The sequence below is a fragment of the Dreissena polymorpha genome, chromosome 8 (genome assembly GCF_020536995.1).
Source record: "Dreissena polymorpha isolate Duluth1 chromosome 8, UMN_Dpol_1.0, whole genome shotgun sequence".
NCBI lineage: Eukaryota > Metazoa > Mollusca > Bivalvia > Myida > Dreissenidae > Dreissena > Dreissena polymorpha.
Window position 1 is genome coordinate 72,199,294 of NC_068362.1, and position 23,593 is coordinate 72,222,886.

General features: G+C 35.1%; 3 protein-coding genes across 6 annotated transcripts in view; 2 read left to right on the top strand and 1 right to left on the bottom strand.

The window, feature by feature from the left end:
• Nucleotides 1-23,593, top strand: part of LOC127841334 (sushi, von Willebrand factor type A, EGF and pentraxin domain-containing protein 1-like) — a 78,920-nt gene that overhangs the window by 14,572 nt on the left and 40,755 nt on the right. The window lies entirely within an intron of this gene.
• LOC127841337 (THAP domain-containing protein 5-like) lies at nucleotides 9,739-12,087 on the top strand. Of its 2 annotated transcripts, XM_052370071.1 has the most exons (3): nucleotides 9,743-10,149; nucleotides 10,561-11,027; nucleotides 11,421-12,087. In XM_052370071.1, exons 1-3 carry the CDS (start codon nucleotides 9,948-9,950, stop codon nucleotides 11,838-11,840), a joined length of 1,089 nt encoding a protein of 362 aa, XP_052226031.1. In that variant the 5' UTR covers nucleotides 9,743-9,947; the 3' UTR covers nucleotides 11,841-12,087. The 2 variants fall into 2 exon arrangements, with proteins under 2 accessions (XP_052226030.1, XP_052226031.1); XM_052370070.1 differs by having other exon boundaries at nucleotides 9,739-10,149; nucleotides 10,561-12,087.
• On the bottom strand, nucleotides 12,836-14,925 carry LOC127841336 (uncharacterized). The gene is made up of 2 exons (XM_052370069.1): nucleotides 14,771-14,925; nucleotides 12,836-14,347 (listed from the first exon to the last, which is right to left on the bottom strand). The coding sequence occupies exons 1-2, from the start codon at nucleotides 14,869-14,871 to the stop codon at nucleotides 12,922-12,924; spliced, it is 1,527 nt and encodes a 508-aa protein (XP_052226029.1). The 5' UTR covers nucleotides 14,872-14,925; the 3' UTR covers nucleotides 12,836-12,921.

Genomic DNA, 23,593 nt, shown 5'->3' on the forward strand with positions numbered 1-23,593 from the left:
AAAGCGTTTGTACGCTTTTGAAATTGGCGTTATAACGCCTTTTTAAGCGTTTGTACGCCTTGAAGTTTGCGTTATTACGCCTTTTTTATCATTTGTTCGCCTTTTAGTTTGGCGTTATAGCACCAGTTTTAGCGTTCTAGCGTTATTACGCCTTTTAAGCGTTTGTACGCCTTTCAGTTTGGCGTTTTTACGCCTTTTTGCGTTATTACGCGTTTATTAGCATTATATTGCATTTCTTTGCGTTATTACGTGCTTGTTATCGTAGTTACGCCTTTATTTGCGTTATTACGTGTTTGTTATCGTAGTTACGCCTTTATTTGCGTTAATACGACTTCGAACTATTTTTATGTCCCCGACCACTATATTGGGGGACATATTGTTTTTGCCCTGTCTGTTGGTTTGTTGCTTTTTTGTTTGTGTGTGTGTTTGTTTGTTTGCGTCAAACTTTAACATTTGCCATAACTTTTGCAATATTGAAGATATTTACACAACTTCATATATGGCATGCATGTGTATCTCATGGAGCTGCACATTTTCAGTGCTGAAAGGTCAAGGTCAATGTCATCCTTCAAGGTCAAAGGTCATATATATGGGTCAAAATCGCTCATTTAATGTACACTTTTGCAATATTGAAGATAGCAACTTGATATTTGGCATGCATGTGTATCTCATGGAGCTGCACATTTTGAGAAGTGAAAGGTCAAGGTCAAGGTCATCCTTCAAGGTCAAATACTAAATATATGGGGACATAGTGTTTCACAAACATATCGTGTTTTTTTTTATAATTTTTAGTTGTACTAATGGACTTTCGTTCTTTTCTGATGTTAGTTGTTTGGACAATTTTCTGAGTAGGCTAAATTTTCCAGTATGTATGCATAGAGCTGGTGTCACATTGTTAAGGAAATTGGCCGCCTTCAACTTTTGATGCCATGTTTGTGTTTATGTCTAGAAATTATGCATGTATACATTGACTGGATACATATGTACTTTTTCCTGATTAGGAAACTATTTTTCCCAATCAGGAAACCACTGAAACTGTCAATTCCGATAGTTTCCCGATAGGGAAATTTGGTTTTCTAATTCCGGAAACCATTGATTTTACCATGTTTACGTAGATTATACAAAGTTTTGAACTATATTGAAAGAAAACCAGGTCCTTAAAAACAATTTGCACGGTAAAAAATTAGATATGTAAGTCCTCTACAGAAAGAAAGTGTTGATTTTTTGTATATTAAAGTTTACCCCAAGCCCATTTTCTGAACCCACAATAAAATTGCTTTTTTATGTCCCGATCGAGAATAAAAATGCAAAGTTTGTCCATGAGTTTCCCGATCAGGAAACCAATATGGGTATTCCCCTAATTTCCCCGAACAGGAAGTTTCTTCCACTTCAATACCCAGCTGGGTATACGACCTTGGCTCAATATTTGCAATAGTTTGAATAGCCAATACCCAGCATGGTATCCGAACTTAGCTTGATATTTGCTCAAGTTCGAATGTCCGATAGCAAGCTATGTATTCGTCTATGGCCTGATATGTGCTTAAGTTCAAATGTCCAATTAACAGATGATTATTCGACCTTGGCATGATATTCGTTCAAGTTCGAATTTGGCTCGGTATTCGCTAAAATTCAAAAACCCAATATGCAATCGTGTATTCAATGTTCGCTATATATTTGATTAATATAAGTTCTGGATTCAGAATAACCAGACCCGATAAAATGAAACCAGATCAAGTATAAAGTACATATCTTGCTTTATCAAAAAGCTTTAGAGATAGTTAAATTGAGTTTATCATTCAGATTATCGTCAGAAGCAGGAATAAGGTTGTAAGAGGAGGGAATTATGTACAAAGCTTGGTTGTCTATGCCCATCTATAGCCCCACACAAAAGTAAAAGTTAATTTGTTTAAATTGGATAAAAATCAAAAAGCCAATTACAATTAAAATATTATAGCTAAAAACAAGATTCATAATGCGAAAAGAAGTTTAATCAGAAATAATCAAACGATATGATCTACATACGTCAGTAAGAGTAAACATTATTCGACTTTGACGTAATACGACACCGCGCTCCTCTTGACATCTGATGCCTTCTAATTTGTAAACGATGTGCTCTCTAAAGCAATCTCTTGCACGATGGTAACATAACATTCACCTCTGTGTTCGGCTCGGAAAGAAGTCCGTACCAAATAATGTGATTTTAAGTCACATGATCAAAACATTCAAAGTGACACATCAATTAAAATGCGCATTTTAGAATAACTACTTTAAGTGCTGTATTTCAAGAATTTAAATGGACTTAAACGTGTCACGTATTATTTAATATAGGGTGTACACAACAATGCATAAACAGTTGAATCTGTGTTAAGCGACCACATATGGGAGGCAGCAGAACTGACCACTTACAGCAGGTGGCTTCTTAATAGAGGTGCATTTGCACTATAAAAGGTCATTTCGGATATTAAAATAATGCCTGCTTATGAAAGGTTTTTGCTTAATAGAGGTGACCGCTAACACAGGTTGGACTTAATGAACTGTAATTAAGTTGCCCACGCTAATTGCTTTTTGATCGTTACCAGATGAGAATTTGAGTTCCTCGCTTAGTATCTCGCTTATGACGTAGTATAAAATAGTCGTATAATGAACATCATATGTCAACATCAATTTTACCGGCGAGAGCGCAATTAAGTAAGTAGCCAGTTCCCGATTTTGCTAGTTTGTCCTGTCTTAGGTAAGATATGTAGCCAGTATTAAGATCTATATAAAGTTGACAGGCGAACTATCGCTTAATGTGGTTTCTACCAGTAAATTCGGTATATATATATAGAGAGAGAGATGGCTTAATTCTGTTAAATGGTTAGTCAGACATACCTGAGAGGAGAGGATTAATTTAAGTACAAGTCACAGGACAAGTCAAACCTCGACCAGACACTGATAAGCTGTCCACTGCTGCTCTCTCAACTGCCATAACCATTTTGAAGCTGATTGTGCTTGCCTGCAGACATCTGCTATTGCCCGTCTCCTTGCTAAGTACTCTGTAGGCCTTCACGACTGAATGCCCTGCGAAGCCCCGACTGTCAACCTCCAATGGGAGGTTTCAATTATCTCATCCTTGTCGTTGGCAAGCATCAAGTAGTGGCTGGTAGTTGACCTTCTTTCTCTCGTGTTCTTCCTCCATTCGCTCTTCCCATGGCACTGTCAGTTCTAGATGATATGCTATGATGTGTATTTTCTGGAAACATCCTGGACATTTATTCAAAACTAGAGGGCCTGAAAGTCCCAAAGTCGCTCAGCTGAGATACAAAGGAACTGACCTTCTCAATGCAGCCCCAGTTATCATTAGAACAAATCTTCTGACCAGGTTTCATGCAGAGTAAACTATAAACGTAACTTTTAGAGTGCTAACAAGGTTTTACAATAGCATATTAGGATACATTCCCCGATCCCTGGCGGCTATGTTTTTCAACAGACAGGAACTATGATTTAACTGATTCAAGATAGCATTACAGCAACATTTCTGACCAAGTATTATGAAGATTTGACAATAAATGTGACTTTACGAGTGTTAACAAGTTTTTACTATAGCCATAAAAGGAAAAATGCTCAGCCCCCCATCTCCTGGCGGTCATGTTTTTCAACCAACCGGAACTATTTTCAAACTCGTCCAAGATATCATTGGGACAAATCTTGTGACAAAGTTTCATTAAGGTCGGACAATGAATGTGGCCTCTAGAGTGTTAACAACGTTTAACTAAAGTAGTATAAAGCCATAGAAAAAAGTGCCCGCCCCATTGAGGCCATATTTTTCAAGAAACCGGAACCATTTTCGAACTCATCCAAGAAAGCATTAGAACAAATGTTCTGACCAAGTTTCAAAACGATTGGACAATAAAAATAATTTTTAGAGTGTTAACACGTTTTTACTATAGCCATATACGGAAAAAGCCCGCCCCCTGGTGGCCATGTTTTTCAACCAATTCGTCCAAGATATTATTGAGACAGATCTTCTGAGTAAGATTCATGAAAATGGGACAATATATGTGGCATCTAGAGTGTAAACAATGTTTTACTATAGCCATATGTAGCCATATAAGGCAAAAGGCCTCGACTCTGGTTGCAATATTTTTCAACAGACCAGAATCATTTTGGAACTCAGTAAAGATGTCATTGAGACGTATGTTCTGCCAAGTTTGATGAAGATCGGACCATACATTTGGCCTCTTTGGTGTAAACATGGTTTAAATAAAGCCATATTAGGAAAAATGCCCCGCCATATGGTTTGCAACTTGAACCATTTTCGAACTCGTTCAAGATATCATTGGGACAAATATTGTGACCAAGTTTCATGAAGACCGGACGATGAATGTGGCTTGAAGAGTTTAAACAAGGTTTTATAATAGCCATATATAGCCATTTAAGGAAAAACACCCCGCTGGTGGCCATGTTTTTCAGCCAACTGGAAGATTCGAACTCGTCCAAGATATCATTGGGACAAATATTGTGACCATTTTTCATGAAGACCGGACGATGAATGTGGCTTGAAGAGTTTAAACAAGGTTTTATAATAGCCATATATAGTCATTTAAGGAAAAACACCCCGCTGGTGGCCATGTTTTTCAGCCAACTGGAAGATTCGAACTCGTCCAAGATATCATTGGGACAAATATTGTGACCAAGTTTCATGATGATTCGACAATTAATGTGGCCTCTAGAGTGTTAATAAGGTTTCACAATTAGCCATATAACGAAAAATGCTCCGCCCCCTGGGGGTCCTGTTTTTCAACCAACCGGAATCATTTTCGAACTCGTCCAAAATATCATTTGGACAAATCTTCTGACGAAAGTTCATAAAAATCAGACAATAAATGTGGCCTCTATAGTGTTAACAAGGTTTTACTATAGAAATATATAGTCATATTAGGAAAAATGGCCCGCCCCCTGACGGCAATGTTTTTCAAGCAACTGTAACCATTTTCGAACTCGTCCAAGATATCGCAGAGACAAATGATCTGGCCAAATTTCATTAAGAATATACTATAAATGTGTCCTCTATAGTGTTAACAAGGCAACTGTTGATGCCGCACGACGCACAACGGACAAAACGCGACCATAAAAGCTCACCATTAGCAGATTGTGCTTAGGTGAGCTAAAACCAACACCAACTCCCAATAAAGGGACAAGACATTCTTTCCCCATGTTCAGTAAAGTGTCAACAACAAGCATGAAAAATTCAGTCCTTGAGTAAAATCATGAAGAGTTCAAATGTGCAAAAGTGATTATTCGTGACCATTAATTCTACAGAAAAAGTTAAGTTGTTTCATTCCTGCACTGTTCTGCTTGCCCAAACCCAGAACGTAATACACCCGCTTTTCAACAAAATGGTTTTCCATTTGAAAACCACCTACTGCATTATTTCAGTGAGAAGATATCCAGGAAGTCAGTTGTACCCCTAATAAATTGTTTTGTTTTGCCTATTTGTGTGCGGTTCATGTGCGCACACACATAATCTATTCTTTTTCCACAATCTTATAGCCTAAATTCACAAATGTGATCATTGATAAAAAATAAGGAATTTTAGGCAATTCCATCAATGCTTGTATTGTTGTATGCGTAATAAAATGACATTTGTCAAGTGTTTGTTAATAAGATGTAATTAAATACATGAATAGTACGAGTTATTATTTGATTATTGCTTTTAGTTCCTTTTATAATACTGAAATCTTTTCAAACTTTTAGGATTGATTTTAAATAAACAGTGACACCCACTCTCTTTTATGGTTAATATTTTTGTTAATTGTTATTATGATTTTATATATCATGTCATCTTTGTTTGCATGTATTATACTGTGTTTGTTGTGTATTGAGTCTATTGACACCACTAGTGTTATTCTTTTGCATTTAAATATGTGTGCCTGTATGCATTGATAATGAAAGTGACTACATTTAAGAGCCATTCTACAGAAAATGTCCTTTTTTAAACATAACAAAGGAACAAGAGCTTTGTTTGTGAAACACAATGCCCCCTATTGCGCCTCTTTGAAGCCATATATTTGACATTTGACCTTGAAGGATGACATTGGCATTGACCTTTCATCACTCAAAATGTGCAGCTCCATGAGATACACATGCATGCCAACTATCAAGTTGCTATCTTCAATATTGCAAAATTTACGACAAAGGTAAAGTTTAAGGACAGAATGACGTACAGAATGACAGACAGACAGGCCAAAAACAACATAATCCCCGATCATTCAATCCGGGGGCATAAAAATCCAAGTTTTAGAAGTAATAAATTTATTTGTGTTATTTAATATGTGTACTCTTTATCTGTGGTAAAATAACAACTGCAACGATAACATTTCAATATTATTGCTGACTATCAAATAAATTCACAGTAATGTTTACATTTTGTCACTTCCGTAACATTAATTAAAATTCATATGTATTTGCAATAATAATTGTTTTCATATCGATGTTTGATATCAGTCCAATTAACGTCTTAAGTACTTTTTGTCTATACCTTACTTCAACCAGATTATTATTAAAACTTGAAAATCTAACCATTTAATGACAACAATGTACAATAAGTGAAAAAGTCTGTCTTTAAAATTTTCTTTAAAATTCCATATATTGCAAAGCACCGGTCACACTTTGGCATATACTTACATATGACTTTGTTTATTGAAGTCAATTACTTTTCGAGGTGATGTATGCAAACATTTGTCACTATTCAGTTAAACTGATGCCTATACGGAAGTCAAGTTAATGTTACGGTAGTGACCAGTTGTTACGGTAGTGAAAAGAAATGAAGCATGTCTTTAAAGAAGTTAAAATAAGTAAATTAAGCCCAGTCGAATATTCTCCAAGAACTCCTCTACAAAGAGGTATGAAAATCTAATAAATAGATGCTAGCTTCTATCTTTTTATTGATAAAACAGTATCTTATTCTTAATAAACGTTCATCATGCGTTTCGTTACGTCTCCGATATTGTATTTTATCACATGCTTGACGTCGTGGGAGTTTAATAGTCATTACGTTTTTTTTCATAATAAACTCGTGTCATAACACTTTTACGTGACGTCTCTCTTAGTGCACGGACGTCGATTCAATTTGCCGCGTTAATATAGGGAAAAGAAAGACTTAATGTCAATATTTATAAGCAATAAGATTGAACATGTGATAAAAAGAATAATACATGAGTGTCTTTTGACATTGAATTTAATGAACTCGTTGAATAAAATTATAAAATGCTCGGCAGAGCCTCGCAATCAATTTATCAGTGTATCGAACTCGTTTAATAAATTCAATATGAAAAAAAAAACATGTAAAATCCTCTATGTCCGATATTATGTTGTCGGTCAATATCTTTACGTCATTAATGTTTACTATGTTTGTTCAAACCAATTTAAAATAAAATTTGCATTCTGTATTTCGTTATTTTTAGTCTAAAACAATAGAACCAACAACTATTTTTCACAAACAAACAAAAACCCACATGTATTTAATAATCATGAACAAATGTTTTAGAACATTAAATTAAGTTCCATACTAAAGTTATTGAATTCGTTGAATAAAATAATATTTTGCTAGCCAGAGGCTCGCGCTCTCGGTGTTCTAAGCCTCGCAACTTCTCGCTATTCAACGCTAACCTAGTATTCTCTATATATTTCATTGACATGCAACCAATTTACAAAATTGTAGTTCCTTTTTCAAAAGAGTTCCTTTTCTCTTCGGTATTAAAAGCGATTTAGCGATCGCACCCATGCTTTGTGTAATTTATTCCTGCATCCTATGTGTGTTTGCAACATTTTTGGCGCATTTCAGTGGGGATCACGTTGAAAGATGAATGGTTGGGGTGCGCTGATTGAAGTGCGGCGCTTTTGTCGAAATTTCACCTTCAAAACTCTATTTTCCAAGGGTGCTTTCCTTTGGGCGAATTTTAATTTCTTAGAAGTTGAGAGACCATATATTTTTGACTGCATTTATTGAAAGAGGACAGTTTTATCTTTAAAATGATACCAGTCTTGAACAATTTTTTTATATATAGGAGATACAAGAAAAATGCTTTGAAAGTTGGCAGTTTTATAATGGGACCCTGTGGGAAATGGAATTAGTGTAATATAACCTGTCGAATTTTTCAAAATGGCGCTGACGATGAGTGGGAAATCATTGTGCGAAATAACTCGTTTAGTGTTAATAATACGTGCATTTTACGGTTGATAAATGAACGGATAAATCAATAGAAAGGTGAGTGATGAGTTTATGACAGTTGCTACTTCCTTGTTTTATTTTAATTTGTTAGAAATTGCAGCAAAATAGATAACCGGTGAAGCGTGAGAATTGCAAGACCGTGAATTTCTAAAGGTCACAATATACTAAAAGATTTTCATCACAAATTCAATGTAAAAGCAATAACTTTAACAAAAAATAAAGTCAAACTTTCGCAAATAGAGACCCATATAAACATACCTTTTCTTAAAGAGCATTCCAAGCCGCAATGATTTAAACAATATAAAAGATAGGTCATGCGTTTTGCAAGAAAGAACTCGACGCGAAACAACGGTCACTGTTTTACGGCCATCTGTTTACCAGCTCAGTGATTTTTTTTGCCCAAAATTACCGCCAATATTCGGCTGCTTCCCAATTGCTTAAAATTTACTTTTTTTCCCAAAAATCTGACCAAAATTTCCCCAAAAATAACTAAATTTTTCCAATAAAGCCAATAAGATTACAATGTCATTTAGCAATAATATCGTACGAGTGCTTATCAAGCTTGTCCGAGTCGTCGCCGAACAACAACTGACTAACGTATTGTTCGCAAATGTTGCCGAATACAATTTATTGCTGCTATCCTCATATCTCTATATTGCGGAGGTAGCATGAACCAACAAGGGAGGCAACTCGTTATGTCACAATTTGGCAGTGTATAAAAAGTGGTACTTAATTACACTACGCGACCCGTGATTTTTGCCTAATTTGCTAAGTCAAGGCGGGCATTTTGCTTTTTGGGTGGAAAATCACCGCGATTTCACGTGACTCGTCACTCCGACGTCGCGCGACAGCAAGATAATCTTCGCGCTAAATCCCCTCAATGTTGTGGTGATTCGCTGCCATTCGCCCTGATCGCAGTGACAACGATGACTCGCCAATTCATGCATAGAAACCGAATCGTATCGATAACTTTATACATGTACATAACGCTTCTAATGTTCACAATTATCCGATAATCCAACATCAAAAAAATAATCTTGAACATTTATGTCGGTAAATATGTTTGAGCATTTCATTAAAACAACCATATGACTACGCCATTTTTCAGAAGTGTAAAGAGTACAGCGCATAATGTGGGACACAGCTTTCATTGGACAAACGTATTTAAATTTAGATTGATACAATACGATCTTACAAAAAAAACGTTTTATTGCGTCATACGCCTTCATGTAAAAAACGTTTTCCTCCTGGGAATTGTGCTATTAATGCATAATATTATCAAAACATTTTTTTCACACGTAAAGCGTTGTAACAAATTAATATACAATTCAAAACAAATATACCATAAGTATAAATGTTCCGTTAAGTTCCCAAATGAGAATACAAATTTATAATCCGAAACACACTTCCGATGTTTTAATGTTAACACGACGTTTACAAATGCTTTCAATATAGTCGTCATGTATATTTCCCGACAAAAGAGCGCGAAAATTATGCGGCAATGCACAACGTCAAGGTATACGAGTGTGCAAGTATTGATTTTTTTATACAAACTGTGTAGCGCAGAGAACATTGAATGAGCGACTTTAGTGAGTAATGTCCCCTGTTTTCCGATATAGGTGGCGCTCTGGTCGAGTAGGTTCATCTATGCGGATATGTTCGGATTTTATCATAAAATTATCGCCATTGTTATTCAGCGAAGCGTTTGACAGCTTGACAATAGAAACATAAAATAATGCCTCAAACCATGTGTTGCGTTCCCTTTTGTTCACGAAAAGGTCGACACAAGTTCCCGAAAGACAAACAACGTCAAGCAGCATGGGTACAAGCTATTCGACGGGTGAAAACAAAGTTCGAAATCTGGACTCCATCCGAATACTCGTACGTGTGTGAAAACCACTTCACCGAAGATGATTACCACACAATAACATATGCAGGTAGGTTGTTTGATTAATTTATGTTGAAAAACATCACAAATGCAAAAACATATTACGCTTATAATGCTGAATTTGTGTTTTCTCTCCATTAGATAATCGTGGCAAATATATCATTTTAAGTGTATGGACATGGTGAACGTGTACATGTATATACTAAAAGTCTAAATGTATTTGTTTCCAGGCTTATTTTTCATATATTTTCTATCACCAATGACAGTACTGCTACACAATGTTATTTTGTTGATTTATTTAATATGCATTATGTGATATTGACATATTGCTGGTAATAAATTAACACTATATTTTGGTGTAATAAGGCAGACTTTTTTCTGTTTACTCATTCTGTAATCCATTAACAAAATCTGCAGCAAATTCATACATGCATTTGTTTATGGCATACTTTTTTTCCAGGAAATGAAAGACGTAAGCGGGCATTGCGAAAAACAGCTGTCCCTAGTATTTTTTCCTGGACGAACAAGGCGACTGTTGCTAAGAGCCAGGAGAGAAAGGAACGTCGTCTAGAAAGAGAAAACCGGAAACGTAAGCTGTTTGAAGATGTAACAAATATGGAACAGTCTGGTGAAAACACAAGCTTTGAACCAGAGTACATTGCCACAAAAATTGACATTGTTACCACTGATATCGATGTGGGTGCTAGCGAAGAAGTTGTGACACAGCAGGAATGTGTCGAGCAAATAATCTCGATCACAGATGAAAAGGTGACATTTATGGACTCATTTGTACAAACAGAGTGTGAAACGGAAGATGCCGCAATACAAACAACAACTACACTTGCATTTAGCATCAACAAGTTCGAGGATGATGAAGCTGCTGTTCATTTCTACACTGGACTCGAAAATTACATGAAGTTCTTTTTTGTTTTGAACACACTCGGACCAGCAGCATACCATCTTAATTGTGTGTATCATTCTATAACAAGTATAAGTGTTGCTGATCAATTTTTTATTACGTTGATTAAATTAAGGCGACACATGACAAACTTTGAACTGTCGCGATTATTTAATGTTTCGGAAAGTGTTGTGTCAAACATTTTTATTACGTGGGTCTTGTTCATGGAAAAACAGTGGAAAGAAATTAACATTTGGCCATCACAAACTTTAGTCCACTATTTTGCTCCAAGCAGCTTCAAGAGACTGTACCCCAAAACACGGGTTATAATTGATGGTACTGAGTGCCCAATTAAAAAGCCAAAGAATCCAACAGCTCAACAAGCCACTTTTTCGACTTACAAGAACCGAAATACAGGTAAGGTTTTGGTTGGCAGTACCCCTGGCGGTCTTATTTCTTATGTGTCTCCAGCCTATGGGGGTGCTACAAGTGATAGGCAAATAGTTGAACGGAGTTCACTGACCAGGCTTTGTTCCAAAAGTGACAGTATAATGGCTGATAAAGGTTTCAATGTGCAGGACATTTTTGCACCACATGATGTGCATATCAATATACCAACCTTATTTAAGAAGCAAAATAGAATTTCGAATGAAACTGCTATTAAAGATAGAAAAATTTCAAGAAAACGTGTTCATGTAGAAAGAATTATTGGGCTAGGAAAAACATACAAAATTTTAACTGAACCTTTGACTAGCACAGAGACTAAGTTGTCATCAGAGATAATTTTTGTTTGTTTCATGCTATGTAATTTCAGGAATGGCATAGTGTCTACATATGCTTAAAGAATAGCTACAATCAAAGTTTTGTATGCAGCTAAGAGGATTAAAATGTCAAATTTGTATTGTCAATAAACATTCTGCAAAAAATATGTCAGATGTGCGCTCTGGTTATGAGTGTTAAGAAGTACATGTAATGAGAGTAATTAAGCTAATGGACATGTGATTGGAAGACTGTTTTTTTTTATAGTTTTCATTTCTTAAGTTTAGGTTGATGTATTACATGTGATTGCTTAATAAAGTTCTAAAATAGTGTTTTGTTACTTTCCCATCTTTTAAAAAGCCAAAATGTATGTGAACTGTCAAGGCTAAGAACAGTTTTGACCTGAAATGATTAACGGTATGTGAGTCGACGCTCCTTTGTAAAGTAACTCAAACAGCACTTTCCCAATCTAGGGAAAATTACATATTTCCCAAATGAAGGTTACATTGTTTGATTTTAACCCTTTGCTTGCTGGAAAAATTTTCATCTGCTAAAATGTCGTCTGCTGAATTTATAAAATTTGCATTTTTCGATTTTTTTTCAAAGAATACTATCAGAATAGCAAACAGTTTGGATCCTGATGAGACGCCACGTTCTGTGGCGTCTCATATGGATCCAAACTGTTTGCAAAGGCCTTAAAATTTTGGTTGCCGCGCCGTAAGGATTAATGAACTTAAATTAATTAACTTATGGCGCTCTATGGCTAGAACCTTAAAGTAAATATAATATTAACAACTTGGTACAGTTATTTTTAATTTTAAGGTATATGTAAGCAAAAAAACAAATACGCTAATTTCCTAATTCGAAGAGTTCACGACGCATTTTTCCCAATTTCAAGGTGTTCACGAGTAGTAATATTAGTCAGTTCATGAGACGGGTTCCACTTTACAAGTATACAATTCTCTCATCATCATAAAATAATAATCCTGACAATATGGTTTTTAGAAGCGAACTGTTGAAAAAACAAATTTTTAAAAACAAATATTTATTTCTAATACAATGCATTGTGTAACACATATAATAGTCAAACAAATATTTTAGAACCAAACCAGGAACTACAAGAAACATGGTAACAAAAGTATTTACACATGCAGGGAACTTATTTTAAACATCCTTGTAATACAACTTTTTCAACAATTCAGTCTTAAAATAATTCTCAAAGAAATGTTCAAGTTTTAACAGCATCTGTGAAATGAAGTCCTCATTTTTGTGTACCCTTATGTACTTTATGTCAGTCAATGTATAAACGATCAGGTCACAGTACTTGCGTTCCGAACAAAACAACTGGCCCTGAATCTGATAATAATAAGGATGTTTTGCACTCAATTTTAGTTTACCGTTCACATCCTTAAGATATGGCACTGTCACTGAGGAAATCTCTTTATTTATAGCACTGAATGGGCATTTCACCTCAACTATCAAGTCTTTATTTACAATTCCATCTGGAGATGCCCCTAGAAATGGGTGTGTCCATGAAACCGTTATGCCACAAGACTTGACTTTAACATTCCTTGCACTCTCATAAATGTGTATCGCAGTTTTTTCATACTTGCATCCATGTCGCATCGCTTCATTTTGCCTCACAACTTGTCCCTGCACTATTGTTGAGGCCAATCCAACTAAACTTGTCTTTTCTGTCGCAGCACAGATTCGGTGGTAGTTTGAGGACTGAATGCGCTTTCCACGCTCCTCATGCCATCGATCATTGGTATTTTGTCCCCTCGTCTGTTCTTCAATACATTCACACTCTTCTGATGTTATTTTGGTAATTTTGTTGAGGTTTAGAAAGTTCTGTTCATGTGACGTACTGAAATAGTCGTGATCATTGCTATAAGCGTACATATTTGCTGGCTCGAAAGTTTGAAAAATTGGAGTTTTTGATATTGTAGCAAAATTCATACATGTGTTGTAGAAATGGTCTTTGTAATTGGCAGCATTTCTAAACTGACTAGGCCTGGGGTCAAAGTCTGCAATATTACAAATCTCAGCTCCACCTATCTTGAGGTCTCGAGCCTTTACCGGGGATCCTGTGTGTTTCTTCGATTTGTGGAAAGACTGAAGCTGTTGGGTACAAGATGAATCCACCTTAACTTCTCCGGATTGAACAAATTTCACACACGCATACAGAACAGTCCTTATATGTTTACAATGTCCGAACGGACCTTCACCAGCACCACATTCACACTGTGCCTCATGCACAAAGCCATGTTTGGTGAATGTAATGTCAACGACATAATCAATTTTCTTTTTCATTTCTGCCCTACATGAACTTTTTACATAGCACAACTTTTCTGAAGAAAACATCCTAAGGTACAACAAGAACTTGTCGCCATACAAAGAAGTCACCACTTGGTCGAACTCAACTCCAAACCGTTCCATATATGCATTCGCCTTCTCACGGTCAAACGAGGCCATCTTCATGTCGGTGTTGACATCTTTGTAGCAACTGGTGGCTGGAATTTGCATTCGAAACTCTGGCATAAGCTCCTCGCAGTTGTTAAAGTTCTGATTGCGATCATATGCTTCAAGTCTGAAAGATCAAATATGAACATACAACAATTTTTCACTTTCAGTAAACATTAAAAAAAACTTGTATAAACAAAAACTTATGCGTCAGAACAAAGAGTAATACATACTCAGCATAGACCCCTACACATTCATAGAGTCCCCTAAATTTAATAAAGAACATGGGTGGGTGCTGTTGTAAAAAGTTTTGTCTTCTAAAAAACAACAGAAGTATACATGTACATTTCCCCACCCAACCTTTTAACAGAATTTACATTAACTTGTAAATAAGATATTTAACAATAAACCTTTCAAACAGTGATGTAAATAATAAAAGAATGAATCCTGTATGTATGTTTTTAAAGCCTTTAAACTGATTTGGTTTTTAGAAAAGACCGCGCAGGAATTTTCACGACATGAATCAAATTAAAAAATGGTTTCACATTACCTCTCGATTAATTCCTTTTTTCGTCCAGATAACTTTGCATTTCTCTTTCTTAATTCTGTGCGAAGTTGTCCTGAAGATAAACTGCTAAATTGTGAAGCCATAGTTTAAGACTTATCGTATAAACTATCATAAAATTATTGTAAAAGATTGTGTCTAACTCGGTTAATCGCTTGTCAAAATATGCGGAAGTAAACAATTGGAAAGAACCATAGACCTATTCGACAACAGCGCCACCTTTACGGGCACCTGCTAGACAGGGGAAGATAATCCACTAAAGTTCCCCATTCTGTTGATTTCGGTTAAATGTTTCTTTGGTATTTTTAAAACAGTTATATCGCCAACAATTTGATATTTCTTTTAAAGTCATTCAAATCAAACACGCCGTATCCGTATCGTTACTGATAGAAGTAAGACATAATACCTTGACTTGTATAGTTTTTTTGTTGTGAGAGACCATCTGAGTAAACGCCGAAAAATATATCCAAACTGTTATTTTTTTGTCAATGCCCTTTGATCCATTATCGCACTTAATTGGCAGCGCCATCCTGTTGTTTCTGTGATTGTCACATCTTTTCACAGTTTGAACACGTACAAAGAGTGCCAATTAGACACTTGAACAAACACTATCACCCGCTGGACAGTACACACTAAATAATTAAATGTTTAGGGTTTTTGTTTTTGGCGTGAAAACCCAGAGAAATGCATGTACATTATACATCATCATAAATTTATTAAACTCTGCGAACGCTAAGTGCTACATTGATATACTCGTGTTTTTTTTTCAGCAAAACAAACACAATGTTTAACGGCTTTAATATATAGGCAATGATGTAATAACAACAAATTATATAGCACGATGTCATAATAACATTTACTTAAAAATAGAACAGTAATGTATTTCCGATTTCCGGCTTATCAAGCATTGTGAATGTATGTACAACGCTCGGAAAGTAACGCGAGTAACACGAGTTATCCGCATTGGAGCCTGAAACAGAAAATAAATAAGTAAAGCATATTTTAGTCCAAATAATTAGATGTAATCTGCCAATTACATTTAACCTTTAAATGAAAGTGTTACTTAAACAATTTTCCGTGTCTTAAGGCGCGAATATTTTGCTAAACACTGTTAACAAAAGGTCTACACGTTATAATTCTTAATGAAATGCAAAAATAAGTATTAACATAATTAATAACGTCAATAAACACACACGGTAAGATCAAAGTTTAAATGGAAAACTTATATCATATTTCTCGTAAATTACCAAAATTATTAGTTTCGTCGAAATCAAATACCATGTAGAGAAACAAGGTATTTATAACCGACCAATGACGAAACACTGTGCAACTTTCAATTTACACAGTGCTACGCTACATGTATATTTCAACAATATGGAATTTGAACAGTGGTAGTGTATTCGGGCCTGGAATATAATTGATTGTAAGTTTTAATAAACATTCTGCTAATGCATATAGTTAAATAATGTTTACATGTTATGTTAAATAATTATTGCATGATCATTCTTCTGCGCTGTTATATTAATTTGGAGCCGTTAAAGCTTCCGACATTACTTCATCACGTTCATGTCGGAACGGGAGTATTTTAGCTAATACGCCCATTGCATACAACAACAACAAAAGATTTATTATTGCAATGTATAATGTAAGTATATACATATATGTTACATGAACATGTAATGTAGTGTAACCCTTAATGTAAATCTCTTAAAAAGGTGAACCACGGCGGTTCGCGGTGATTTGCGGTGATTCGCGCTGATTGCGTAACAGGGAGATACATCGCGCGACGGTTGCCGAGAAATCACCCAAATTTTCTTGTTGCTCGGAATCACCGAAATTTGTCACGTTGCATCGATTGGGGTGATGCGGGATCGCGGCAAAAATCACGGGTTGCGTAGTGTATCTCGCTTAACATGGGTCTAAATTACGTTTAAAAGCTATTTTCTGATTGGATGAAACAGTCTGAAATCATCCAATGAATAAAGTCGAGATATTTATCTTGCAGAACATGCAATGCCATGCCGCATGCAAGCTATTTAGAAAGTAAATATCGTAAATCAAAAAGTTTGGTATGTTTGTTTTCGCGGTTATAGACAGTGTTCCTGGCTGAAAACAATGCAATATTAATTTTAAATCATTCATGTATTAGTTTTTAGCAAGAAAGAGGTAGAATATTTGTGTAAAACATAAGAATTTTTATTTAAACTTATGTCTGCTACAATTTAACAAGTGGTTACGGAAATTACCGATTGTACAGATGTATCGACAGACATATGCAAAACGAAAAAATAGCTTGCATATTTCAAGTTTATCAGCCTTGAAATCACCTATTAATCAAATGAGAATCGAAATTATTAAAATATATGAATATAATGAAATTGGGAAAAATAGCGCGATAAACCATGAAATTGGGAAAAATTAAGCATTATAAATAGGATTATAAGTAACAGAAGTGATATTGTTTTTAAGTGCATGTTAAGGGAGTTTTCTAGAAAAGGAGTCTGGTCAAATTGGGATTTTTTTTAATCAATAAAAGTGGCAAGTTTGGGAATGATTTATGGACAAAAATAACCAAATTCAAGTTATTTATATTGTAAGGTGTTGAAAATAAAAAAATAAAGTTGAGACCTAGATTTAAGAAATCATAATTAAGTTATATGAGACTTCTTTCTAAAAAATAAAAAAAATGTTTTTTTTTGGAAGATGGGCTTTTTTGGGAAATTTTGGTCAGATTTTTGGGGAAAAACGTGTTTTTTTTGCGATTGGGAAGCAGCCGAAAATCAGCTGTAAATTTGAGCAAAAACAATCACTGATATTGAAGATAGCAACTTGATATTTGGCATGCATGTGCATCTCATAGAGCTGCACATTTTGAGTGGTGAAAGGTCAAGGTCAAGGTCATCCTTCAAGGTCAGAGGTCAAATATATGTGGCCCAAATCGCTTATTTTATAAATACTTTTGCAATATTGAAGATAGCAACTTGATATTTGGCATGCATGTGCATCTCATGGAGCTGCACATTTTGAGTGGTGAAAGGTCAAGGTCAAGGTCATCCTTCAAGGTCAGAGGTCAAATATATGTGGCCAGAATTGCTCATTTTATGAATACTTTTGCAATATTGAAGATAGCAACTTGATATTTGGCATGCAGGGGTTTTTCAGCACTGTCTGCGCCTCCGGAAAACGGAGGCGTTCCGAAAGCAAACGGACCCGATCCCAAACCGAAATTATAAACAAAATCCTAATTTAAAAAAAACTATTTTTTTTTTAGTAAGAAGTGTCTTATGACTTATTATTTTTAGATTATTAATGTCCAGCTGATGTGTATCATACCAACAAGCACTGCTGTGGTTGAGCGAGGATTCAGCACCTTGAACCTGCTGTGCTCCCCATTACGCAGCACATTCACACAAACCAAACTTACTCATCTGATGCTTCCTGCATTGAAGGTCTAGATCTGAATGACAAAACATTGGGGATGCTGTGTGATGCTTTCAAAAACAGAAAGCAGAGAAAAATTATGCTGTAACTTGTGTGACTAACTGGTGTTTGTTTTGGTAAAAAATATCTGCTATAAGTTTTTGACTGTACAGTTCTTATCTCAGAGTGTACCTGTAACTGAAAAACAAAATTGCAGTACTTGAATAAACGTTGATCATGCCCAATACTGCATGTGTTTATATAAAGAAGACAAAATAACAAATAAAAACAAATTTATTTCTTAAACCAATGACTTATTTAAGCATGATAAATTCACAATGTTTTCCCAAAATGAGCCGTTTCATCGAAGCAATAATTCCCAAAATGGACAAGTGTGTCGATAAAAAATTCCCAATTTGGTCAGACTCCTTTTCCCAAAATAGGCAGAAAAACCCCTGGCATGCATGTGTATCTCATGGAGCTGCACATTTTGAGTGGTGAAAGGTCAAGGTCAAGGTCATCCTTCAAGGTCAGAGGTCAAATATATGTGGCCCAAATCGCTTATTTTATAAATACTTTTGCAATATTGAAGATAGCAACTTGATATTTGGCATGCATGTGCATCTCATGGAGCTGCACATTTTGAGTGGTGAAAGGTCAAGGTCATCCTTCAAGGTCAGAGGTCAAATATATGTTGCTCAAATAGCTTATTTTATGAACACTTTTGCAATATTGAAGATAGCAACTTGATATTCGGCATGCATGTGTATCTCATTGAGCTGCACATTTTGAGTGGTGAAAGGTCAAGGTCATCCTTCACAAGGTCAAGGTCATCCTACAAGGTCAAACATCATATAGTGGGTTTCACAAACACATCTTGTTTTTATTTTTAAACTTCCATTTCATAAATGTTTTTTTTTTGATAAACGTCGTCAATTGTATATAGATTTCTATTTAGCTAGTTTGAAAAACATTTAGGCAAATATTACTCATGTGAGATAAAATGCAAATAATTAATAAAATATTCCTTTTTAATCAGTATGTTGGTTTATCGGTCAATAACAATATCACTTTGAACATTGAATTATTGAAAAGTTATAACTAACATTAAATGTTCTCCGAACAAATGATTCATAACACATATAACAGATTGATAGGAAGATATGAACAAATTAAGGTTGCTAGGTTGCCCGCCTAGAATGGTCCTGTTAGTATGGAAGTACTTGATATCTAAATTTATTAGCCTTTGAATGTTGTAAAGACAAAAAATATTTTATGAAATGTCTCAAAGTGTAGAATTATTTTGCATTTAGTAAAAGAGCAACATATAACCCTGAAGTGGCTGACAAGAACTTGTGGCTGAATACAAATAAAAAGAGGCATTATGCTTCTTGAAAATAAAAGTAAACATCATTATATATGAATCTTCTGATCAAAAGTGTTATTTTTAGTGAATAGAGGAAATACATTTTCAAGAATAAACAATATAATTATAAATGTTTTGGTGAAGTGCATCATGGTATTATCATATTCATAGTACCAGTTTTGGTCTCAAAATCCAATAACATTTTTTAAATTTCATAACCCCTTGCTGCAAAAAAAAATTCATGAAAAATAGAATTTTCAGAGTAACCAATTAAAATAAAATAAAAAATGCTTTATTAGACCCTAAATATTATTTTTGCAATCATTTTTCATCAATTACATTATGTTTAAAAAATTATTGTTTCATGCTACTCATTATTATATCTCAATTCTATTTTAATTTAATCTTGTCAAACATACTAAATTATGAAATAAGCAATGAATATAGTGCAAACATTTACAAATGTAATAATTAGATAGTAAGTAAAAAATCCCCCAAAAAGGGAAAACGCCGCGAAAATTCCCCCTGCTATGTGTAGCGACCCACTTCCCCTAAAATGGATTGAGGGCCCTTTTGCTGCCAAAAAGATCATAAAAAATATAATTTTCAAAGAAATCCTTTAAAACAAAAAGAAAATGCCTTCTTAAACCTTAAATATTATTCCTGCAAGCATTTTACATCAATTATTTATGTTTGAAAAAAATCATTGGTTCATGCTAGCGGAGGATACCGACGATAGTCGATGTATCCCTATTGAGACCCCCTGTTTTTACACACGTCCAAGATGGCGGCAAGCAGACGAGAAATTTACGATTAGTGGCGAAAATGATAAATAAGATTCAAATTAACAACGGATATCATATGGTTATTATGGAATAATTTAATTAATGCGTGTGACAATTAACGCAAATTACTACGTTTGAAATAAAAAACAACAAAATAATATTTATTTGAAATCTTCACAGTGACTGTGCGTCATGGAAACCGGTGTTGGAAAAATTGGAGTGCAGTCTACTCACAAAGTTAAAGCATTTAAGATGAGTATTGTTCGAAAATGGAAAGAGACAAACATGATTTGATTTATATGTTAGTGGATCTGTGTATTCTCAGATACGTATGCATATTCTGCTTTATTATGTTTGTCACGCTGTACAGTTTACTGAAATAGCATTGAACTGAGGATGTAAAGTGCAACTGCAAGATATTGAAAGGTAAACAAATTAAATGTATTATTTTAACTCCATTTAATACATCATTAACACAGCAAAAACACTAAAGTGTGTTTGTTCATGTTTTCACCATATGATATTTAATATAAAAAAAAATCTGAATTAAATTAATACTCTTGAAGAGGTTATGATTACACTACGCGACCCGTGATTTTTGCCTAATTTGCGGAGTCAAGGCGGGCATTTTGCTTTTTGGGTGTAAAATCACCGCGATTTCACGTGGCTCGTCACTCCGACGTCGCGCGAGAGCAAGATAATCTTCGCGTTAAATCCCCTCAATGTTGTGGTGATTCGCTGCAATTCGCCGCAATTCGCCGTGATCGCAGTGGATATCGGTGACATCGATGATTCGCCAATTCATGCATATAAACCAAATCGTATCGATAACTGTATACATAACGCTTTTCTAATGTTCACAATTATCAAATAATCCAACATAATTGCAACATCACTTACGAAAAATAATATTAAACATTTATGTCGGTAAATATGTTTGAGAATTTCATTTACAGAACTATATGACTACACCATTTTTCAGAAGTGTAAAGAGTACAGTGCATAATGTGGAACACAGCTTTCATTGGATGAGCGAATTTAAAAAAACGTTTTATTGCGTCATATGCCATCATGTAAAAAACGTGTTCCTCCTGGAAATTGTGCTGTAAATGCATAATTATATTATCAAAACATTTTTTTGACACATAAAGCATTGTAACAAATTAATATACAATTCAAAACAATTATACCATAAGTATAAATGTTCCGTTAAATTCCCAAATGAGAATAATAATTTAATAATTTATAATCCGAAACACACTTCTGATGTTTTAATGTTAACACGACGTTTACAAATGCTTCCAATATAGCCATCATGTATATTTCGAAAATTATGCGGCAATGTACAAGGTCAAGGTATTGAGTGTGCAAGTATTTATTTTTTTATACAAACTGCGTAGCGCAGAGAACATTGAATTCTGTTGATTTCGGTTAAATGTTTCTTTCTTATTTTTAAAACAGTTATATCGCCAACAAGTTGATATTTCTTTTAAACTCAAATCAAACACACCGTATCCGTATCGTTACTGATAGAAGTAAAACATAATACCTTGACTTGTATAGTTTTTTGTTGTGAGAGACCATCTGAGTAAACGCCGAAAAATATATACAAACTGTTATTTTTTGTCAATGCCCTTTGATCCATTATCGCACTTAATTGGCAGCGCCATCTTGTTGTTTCTGTGATTGTCACATCTTTTCACAGTTTGAACACATACAAAGAGTGCCAATTAGACACTAGACGAACACTATCACCCGCTGGACAGTACACAATAAATAATCAAATGTTGAGGGTTTTTATCCCCCGCCAGAGGCGGAGGGATATTGTTTTGGCGTTGTCCGTCCAGCTGTCCGTCCGTCCGTCCGTCCGTCCGGCACTTTTGTGTCCGGAGCCATATCTTGGAAGTTCTTTGGTGGATTTCATTAAAACTTGGTATGGCCCTTTGTATCTTGAAAAAATGCTTTTTAGTGTCCGGAGCCATATCTTGGAAGTTCTTTGGCGGATTTCATTGAAACTTGGTATGAGTATATATATGCATAAGAGGATGATGCACGCCAAATGGCATTGTACACCATCTGTTAAAAACAGACTTATGGCACTTTGTATCTTGAAAAAATGCTTTTTACTATGGGCACTTTTGTGTCCGGAGCCATATCTTGAAAGTGCTTTGGCGGATTTCATTTAAACTTGGTATGAGTATATATATGCATAGGCGGAGGGATATTGTTTTGGCGTTGTCCGTCCGTCCGTCCATCCGTCCGTCTTCCTTTGTCTTAGTTTTGTGTTATTGTCCTCCGTCCGTCCATCTATCATTATGTTCGTCCGTCCAATTTGCACCCATCCTCAAACAAAGCATATGTTGCGGGGGATACCTTGGGCCTTTCAGGCCCTCTTGTTTGTTTTGTGTGTGAAAACCCAGAGAGATGCATGTACATTAGGCCACAATTAAAATATTGTTGGTTTGCCCTTTACCGACTCTAAATTTTACAGGTGGGTAGGTAGGTAGGAAAATTATTTTATTTTATTTGAGAAATTATATTTTTAATACTCTTATAGTCTATGAATATTTAAAACTCTGTTATTAAAGCACTGTTGCAGTGAACGAAGCCCTATGAAGCTTAACAATATCTTGTTTGCTGTTTATTGCATATATTAATATCAAATGCATGCTTGTGTGTTATTACATCAAATATTTGTTCATTATAATATGTTAATAGCTCAAATGCATTTGCAATTATTTAACAGCCAGACATCTTTTATTTTTAACTTAAACCTTTCCCTTAAATTGGGCTTAATTAGCATGCAACAAGCATTGAAGGAGTGTAGAAAGACAGCCCAAAGCCTTGAATGGAAAAATTCAGACATGGCGAAAGACCGTCACATTTTACAGGCCAGACTTGCCAACCAGAAGAAACAATTTACAGGCCAGTTGAAATTTGTACATGCCTCAATTTTAAGTGTTTGACCGGTTAGTGCATAGTCTCGGCATGGCAAAGTAATTTCATAAAAGGGCAAACTGAACATTATTATAAAGCATTATTTCTTCTTGAATGCTCTGAGCTTTTATGAGTACATACCGTATTTTACCATGCATAGCGCGCGGTTTTTTACCTTCAAATTTCAAAATAAAAATTCAGTGCGCGTAATACATTGACACAACGCTTTCCTGGTTGCTAAATTGCAAAAAATCCATTTCGTAATCGTAAATCTTCACAATTGCCGCCATTTTTGTTATT

Bases quoted from the DNA above. Each gene is read 5' to 3' on its own strand.
- LOC127841337 (XM_052370070.1), top strand. From the start codon at position 9,948: ATGCCTCAAACCATGTGTTGCGTTCCCTTTTGTTCACGAAAAGGTCGA. The intron at 10,150-10,560 runs GTAGGTTGTTTG...CTTTTTTTCCAG, and splicing joins CCACACAATAACATATGCAG to GAAATGAAAGACGTAAGCGG.
- LOC127841336 (XM_052370069.1), bottom strand. From the start codon at position 14,871: ATGGCTTCACAATTTAGCAGTTTATCTTCAGGACAACTTCGCACAGAA. The intron at 14,348-14,770 runs GTAATGTGAAAC...TTGATCTTTCAG, and splicing joins AAAAAGGAATTAATCGAGAG to ACTTGAAGCATATGATCGCA.